We start from the raw sequence: 7,894 nt of genomic DNA on the forward strand, positions 1-7,894 counted from the left end.
ATATATATATATATATATATAGACAGTGAGAGAAAGTGCATGTAAAATGTAGTTAAATAATAATGCAATGAAGTTACCTAAAATTCGTTCAAATGGTGGCATAACAGATGGGAAGTTGAGTAAGATGTCCAGTAGAGAGAGACCTGGTTCTCGGATGTAAGTGGTGTATTCACTCATTCCTTCCTTGCTGCACAGTTCCTGCAGTCGTCGCTTCTCCTGCTCATCACTTGCATAGTCAACGAGCATCCGCAACAAAGCCTGCAGTTTAAGAGGCAAACATGAAAAACTGTCGTTGCTTGTGTAACATGCATGCAATATCTTCACACAACACCCTTTTTGGTACCACCACCACCACTACGCCACTATCACCACCACCGCCGCCGCCGCCACCACCACCATTCCTATCACAGTCATTATTGCCACCGCCGCCACAACCACCACCAGCATCCCCACTATCACAGCGATTGTGACCACACCTATTGCTGCCACGGCTGTCACGTCACCATGACTACTTCTACTACCACAACCGCCAACAGCACCATTACGTAACATCAACTCCACAAACAGTATATCCACGACCACCACTGCACAACATCTCACACGTTTGTCACAAGAACCTTCAAACAATGGAAACATTACCTTCTTAGGAGGCTCCCTGATGTCTAGGCAATGAGTGAGGGCATATCTGATGGTGCACTTTGGAGGAAGGTAATTGGGGCAGGAAGCTTTCTTCTTTGTTGTATTTGGAGAGACAGACAAACTGAAGAAGGCGTCTCCTGCATTCTCCAAGTCGAGCCTGGAACATAATACCAAAGGATTAAAGCAAAACAAAGGTTATGGGAATGTGAGAGGATTATTTTAAGTACAGCAATAGCAAAGACATATTTAAGACATCAGCAGAGAAAAATATTAATGATGATGATAATAATAAAAAAACTGCTCTGTTGGGGACAGTGAGGATTTTGAGATTGGTACTGTGGTGTCGAGTATCTCCAGCAATATTTAACCTCTAGGTACCGTGTCTTATAATTCATGGAAAGAGACCCTGAGAAACCTTGTGAGATCTTTAGTGAGAACTTGTGACAACAGGTTACTGTCCTGTTGCTCTCACGGAATTAACTGGAGCAAGTCAGATCGAGAGCTCTGAGAAGTAAAATAAAATAATTACTCTACTCTTTTACTTGTTTCAGTCATTTGACTGCGGCCATGCTGGAGCACCACCTTTAGTTGAGCAAATCGACCCCGGGACTTATTCTTTGTAAGCCTAGTACTTATTCTATCGGTCTCTTTTGCCGAACTGCTTAGTGACGGGGACATAAACACACAAGCATCGGTTGTCAAGCAATGCTAGGGAGACAAACACATACACACACATATATATAAAGGGGTGACAGGAGAGGTCAGCAGAATGCCACATGGACACAGGATGTGGTTTGATGAACCTCAGTTGGGTTGCCCTGAGAAAGTGGGGGTATAATGCAAAACACAAAATACTCTGGGGCCCTAAGATACAATACTAATGAAGTGTCCAAGTATTTGCATGTGTAGATGTATGAAATCTGAAATAGGGTCCAAACACTGACCATATTGATACACATGATTAGCGAAAGGAGTGAAGTTTGATGGTTGACAGACTGACCTTTGGATTAAATGGTTGACCTCTCTTTCATTGTTCGGACAGATCACTGAAATTGAATCTCCTGGCTGGTAAGCAACAGTCTCAGTGTCCTGGAGAAATGAAATATAGAAAAGTTTCTGTCATTTTTATACAAAAGAAAAGAGGGATGGATGGAGTGAGAATGGAAAAAAAGAGAATGCTGTAGGACAAGAGAGAGAAAGTGGGGAGGGAGAGAGAAGACAGAGAAATCAAAACAGAAAGAGTGATACAGATAAAGAAAAAGAGATACAAAGAGTAAGAGAGAGAGAGAGAAAGAAAGAAAGGTGAAAGAACAAAAGAGAGAAAAACTTAAACACTTAAACTTAAATAGAAATCAAGCAGAAAATTGAAATGCGAAGAATTTTGAATGATTGGGATGGTTTATTTACCTCAAAGAAAAGTTCAAGATCTAGTGTGGTCTTTACAGCACCAGGATGTGTAAGGCAGGAACACTTCAGGACAGTGGCAGTCTGGACAGAAGATGCCATACTAGGAAAACTGGCTCCATTTTGGACTGCTGAGTTGTACAGATCCTGTTATACAGAAAGATTTGTAGAGATAAACATGCGTTCTTGTACAATTCCATAATTTTGAGATGAAGAATTTGTATCATGTATATTGTTTATAATATTCGGACCGGTGGCTTCATCTTCATTGCTGCTTTCACTATGTTTTAGCTGTTGTACACTCCAGCCATCTTCAGGTGTCTTGTGTTGAACTCAATTTAGTTATTGGAATTTCGAACCAATCCTTATATTTGATCCCGTGAATCAAATAAAGGGTTAGATTTGAAATTCCAATTCAAGAAATGAGTTCAACTCAAGACACCTGAAGAACGCTGGAGCATACAACAGCTGAAACAGTGAAACAACAACCATGATGAGGCCACCAGTCCGACTACTATTAACAGTACAGTTTGTTCTTGAGTCTATTACTGCATCTGTTTGTCTTTCTAAATACAAACATACACAAACATGATATGGGAATAGATACTTTGTAGATGCAGGAGTCATATTATCTTAGTGCAGTAACTTTAGTAGAGCACTTATAGAAATAGGAAATATTCATATCCTGAGTATATGCATTACTGTATAAACAGCTGAACTTAGAATACAGACTTGAAACAGATGTCACAAGTCTGATGTACTAACATTCAGCTAATCCACTGTTTGGGATCAACATTTTATTTATTGCACTTCAAAAGGATGAAAAGCAAAGTTGACAAAAGCAGGATTTGAATTCAAAATGCAGATAACCAGAACAAATATCACAATGCTTTGTGTCCAACCTAGTAACTGTGATCTTTGAAGGTCCCCTCAGACTAGTGAATCTCATTTAGTTGATACCCATTTATAGGTAAAACATAAATTATTGTGAGCCCGATGCTCTAATCACTGAGCCATGTGTCTGGTTTTAATGTAATCAAAAGAATAAACTCTTCCAAAGGCACCCAAGGGACAAGGTCATCATCATCAGCAGTAGCATCATCATTATCATTATCTAATGTCCATTTTCCATGCTGGCATGGGTTGGACAGTGCAAGAGAAACTGACAAGCCAGTGGTCTGTGCCAAGCTCTAATGTTTGGTTTGGCATGGTTTCTACAGCTGGATACCCTTCCTAAAGCCAACCACTCTACAGAATATATTGGGTGCTTTTTTCTTGTGACACTTACCTACCCGTCCTTTCTGATACTGTATCCCTATTCTCTCTTTTATAGTAGTCCCCTTATACTTTGAAGACACACTCGCTCACCATCTTTCTCTCTTTCCAGCAGAGGAAGCCACGTATTTCCTCTTCAGCAAGAACACCTGTTTCTGTCCTTCTATCATACTTTAACCCTTTAGCATCCAGATTATTCTGCCAAATGCAATGCTTATTCATTCACATTATTTTGAATTAATCATTAAGTATTATCTTGTAAATTCAATATTCTCATGATTTGATTGTTTATAAAAATGAACATTGTAGGGTAGGTGTGAGAGGCCAGATCTGGCCAGTTTGAACATAAAATAAGTAGAATATTTGGGCTGGATATAGCCAGTTTAAATGCTAAAGGGTCAATCCCTGTAACACCAGGCATAAAGGCACTACCCTCCATACTACAGCCCCAATCAGCTGAGGTGGGGGAGGGGGTTTTGTCTTGCGAGTTGCCTGGTGACCTCACAAGGGTGGTGGTATTAAAATGCATAGAGTCTATTACGAGAGCGAAGGTATTCAAACAGAAGGACAAAATACTTGATGCCGCCATTCCCATTTAAGTTTACTCTAAAAAAGTTTATACTTACCAGTTTCTCATCTGGCAGAAGTGTTAAAACAAGATAAGGAGGTGAGAGAAGAGGAATACTCAGATCAGAGTCTTTTAAATGTGGGGCACAACAGGTAAGCGAAGCAGATTCTTTGGCCTGGTGTTTCTCCTCTGTCAGGTCAGTTTGAACGACCAGTTCAACATTAGATACATCCACAGGTCTGTCGGCTAAATCCATGATGTAGTTAGAATGAGGTGTCTTCTCTACTATTTTCACCCCCAGTGGGATGTCCTGCATCAAGTTGTTGAGAAGAGGGTTACGCAGGATCTGCTCTTTCAGGGAATCGGTGGGTAACGTCATCTTGTCTGTTTCTGTGAGTTTCTGAGCTTCATTCTCAGTGGGTGGAGTTTCGCTAGGAGAGCTGTTGGTCTCAGTGGATTGCTCCATCTTCTTCGATGTGGTACAGGATTCTAACTGAGCTTTCAGAGGTTTCCACAAGCCTTCTATCCAAGGCTCTACTACAAGTTCTAACCTATTCAATGGAAAATGATTCTAATGTATAACCACACTTAGACAATAATATATCACAAATATATATATAAATGCTGTGTAAGTGTGTAGAAATAGGTGTTTTTCTTTGAAGGTTAAGAAATTCTTTGAATTCCTTATTAACAAGATAGGAAACTAGCCAAATATTCATTATTTACATTTGACGGATATTTGTCCTCATCTTGTTTGTTGTTAACACAACGTTTTGGCTCATATACCCTCATCAGCCTTCATCAGGTGTCTTAGGGGAAATTATGAACCTGGGTTCTCATTCCTAAGGTATTTGTTGTTGTTGTTGTTGTTGTTATTATTATTATTATTCAAGTCACTGCCTTGAATTGAACTTGGAATAATAATAATAATAATAATAATGATGATAATAATAACAACATCGAAAAATACCTTAGGAATGAGAACTCAGGTTCAAAATTTCCCTAAGACACCTGATGAAGGCTGGAGGGTATATTAGCTGAAACATGTTAACAACAAACAAGATGAGGACAAATATCCGTCAAATGTAAATAATGTACATAATTCCTCATCTCTTAAATATAGAAATGTAGCTAAATATTGTTATTGATATTATTGTACCATATGGAAGTAGAGTAGACCACAGCAGTATTATTTATGTTTATTGTAATTATAAAGACTCGGCCTCTGAGAGTCCAATAACGATAATATCATTTATGGGGTTTGTAGGATAACATATGAGAACATGTTAAAAAAGCATATGGACTATTCCAGCACCAATGAGCTGCATTTTTGATTGACTGGGGTATGTGGAGAGGTGTTACCCCAAAAGTAAGGGTCACTCCATTGGTTTTGACTTAATGAATTTGAACAATTTATAGCTTGAATGGACAATAATTCTTCAAAGAAAGGATACAGTTTTTTCAAAGCGATGAAAAAAAGTTGTTGAATCTAATGGAGTCTGTTTTGATTAATAAATATTGATTTTTCAAAATTATTAAATTCCTTTCGTCGTCGTCATCGTTTAACGTCCGCTTTCCATGCTAGCATGGGTTGGACGATTTGATTGAGGACTGGCAAGCCAGAAGGCTGCACCAGGCTCCAATTTGATCTGGCAGAATTTCTACAGCTGGATGCCCTTCCTAACGCCAACCACTCCGAGAGTGTAGTGGTCATATAGCCAGCTGGAGATGATGCCTCCTAGGGCCAAACTACAGCAACATTTGTCCTAAACCAGGACCGCCATGTTATGTTGGCAAACAATCTTTACTCCAAAGTAATGTTGCTGAATATCTCTCGTTGTGAGATTTACAAATAGTAATCAAAATTATAATTTAGCAACATATTCTTACAGAAAGGAAAAAAATTAAATGTATAAAAGATTAAATTATCGAGCATTCCATCTACCAGATAGAATTACTTCAACAAGGAAACAAAGAAAAAGAAAAAAAAAAAATGAATTGTCTATAGTGTTAACATGTAGTTTGCTCCCCTCGATAAGCTTCCAACTACTTATTTTCCTTGCATTGAATGTACAGGGTGTCCACAAAGTCTGGGTACATGGGGATTAACACATACTTTAAGAAATTATTATTTCTTATATTTAATTGTTTGCTATGATTTTATTTACTCCATGTACCCAGACCTTGTGGACACCCTGTATACAATAATTAAAAGACAAAGGAAATGGTGTGTACATGTCTCTGTCTTGTAAGCTGGAGTGTGTAACAGTGTTATTTATTTTGCTATTATAACATGCGATGAATTTTAAAAGAATGCATAGCTGCATTTGGTTAAAAGAATAAATTTAGAGAATCTAGAATTAATTAAAAATGGGTTTAATTTGTTAAGAGACAAAAAAGATATATGCTTACAATGTAGTTTTTATTAAATATATTATGGGGGAAATATTTAACTTTACGTTGTAAAAATTTCAATGGAAATTTCATCCAAGTATATATACATGCAATATATAAATGAACACAGTCTGTGATTTCTATGTGAATCAAGTATTGAACCAAATATGAGATATATAAAATGAGGATGCAACTTATTGACTGGTTTGGCTTATAGATGAGTATATATAGAATATCATTAACATAATCATTGATTTCCTAACGTAACCAGAGTTTATGTCACTAATGGCTACAAATAATATAATATAAATAATATTTATGGCTACAAATAATGTTATTATGTCTGTAATGATTTCAAATTTTGGCACAGGGCCATCAATTTTGGGAGAGGGGGTAAGTGGGTTATATCGACCCCAGGGCTCAGCTGGTACTTATTTTATCAGCCCTGGAAGAATGAAAGGCAAAGTCGACCTCAGCAGAATTTGAACTCAGAAGGTAAAGACAGACAAGATGTTACTAGGCATTTTACCTGGCGTGTTACCAATTCTGCCAGCTTGCTACCTTGTGTATCGCTAATATTACCTCAGCAAAAGGCGGCCAGATGGCAGAAACGTTAGCATGCCAGGCAAAATGCTTAGCACTGAGTTCAAATTCTGCCGAGGTCGACTTTGCCTTTCATCCTTTTGGGCGGGGGGGTCGATAAATTAAGTATCAGTTGCACACTGGGGTTGATCTAATCGATTGGCCCCCCCACCTCCCCAAAAATTTCGGGCCTTCTGCCTAGAGTAGAAAAGAATAATACCTCAGCATATAATATGCAATTATTTATATAACAACAATGTATACCGTTAATTAATATTGTTGGTTACACCCAGTGGCAGAAGAGCAAATAAATGAGCCTCAACACGGACACTTGACCTGCTAGAAATAGCAACCAAATCTCCTTCAGATAACATTTTCTCATAAGATATACTGGATAATGCAGTGGGGATGGACACAGCTAGAATGTCTTTTGTTATAGGTCTGCTCAAGCAAGAACCTGGGGTTATCATCATCATCATCATCATTCATGACGTTGACGATGACCACTACTACCACTACCATCTCCATTGCTGCAGTCACCACAACCACCACCATCATCATCATCATCTTCATTAATGACCCAGTAGCAGGACCCGTAGAACTTACCCAACAGCATCATCAGCCCAACCACATTCATAAAACAGGTGAGCCCCTAACTCCTCGAGTTTTCTGTTGATAGTTTTGCCACCATTGCAGAATGCATTGTAATTTGTATCTCCCAGACCTGCAACGAGGACAAAGTAATGGTTTTTATTTGGCCAACATTGGAAGTTATTTCGACATGACATAACTGTAATAGGGAGCAGATTGTGTGATGATGGGGGTCAAGTAAGACTTTGTGTGAGTTTCAAGACCTTGAGAAGTTTGTGTGAGTGTGTCATTTCTAAAATTTGAAGGAGGATGATGTGTGTGTGTGTGTGTGTGTGGAGGTGGAGGGTGGATGGTGGATAGTAAATAAAATTGTTGGCTTAGTGAGAATATAAGGTAACTTCTGACAGTCTTTAAAAAGTAGGGGGGGAGAGAAAGAGAGAG

General features: G+C 38.5%; 1 protein-coding gene across 2 annotated transcripts in view; it reads right to left on the minus strand.

Annotated features, from left to right (window-relative positions):
• Positions 1-7,894, minus strand: part of LOC106882104 (methionine synthase reductase) — a 30,757-nt gene that overhangs the window by 6,487 nt on the left and 16,376 nt on the right. The window contains exons 4-9 of one of the 2 annotated variants that reach the window (XM_014932662.2): positions 7,469-7,586; positions 3,945-4,437; positions 2,047-2,190; positions 1,640-1,728; positions 640-796; positions 78-258 (exon numbers count right to left, since the gene is read on the minus strand). In XM_014932662.2, the coding sequence (XP_014788148.1) occupies positions 78-258; positions 640-796; positions 1,640-1,728; positions 2,047-2,190; positions 3,945-4,437; positions 7,469-7,586 (1,182 nt within the window). The remainder of the gene's footprint in view (positions 1-77; positions 259-639; positions 797-1,639; positions 1,729-2,046; positions 2,191-3,944; positions 4,438-7,468; positions 7,587-7,894) is intronic. The other variant, XM_014932663.2, reaches the window with a different exon arrangement.

Source organism: Octopus bimaculoides, chromosome 17 (assembly GCF_001194135.2).
Source record: "Octopus bimaculoides isolate UCB-OBI-ISO-001 chromosome 17, ASM119413v2, whole genome shotgun sequence".
NCBI classification, from domain to species: domain Eukaryota; kingdom Metazoa; phylum Mollusca; class Cephalopoda; order Octopoda; family Octopodidae; genus Octopus; species Octopus bimaculoides.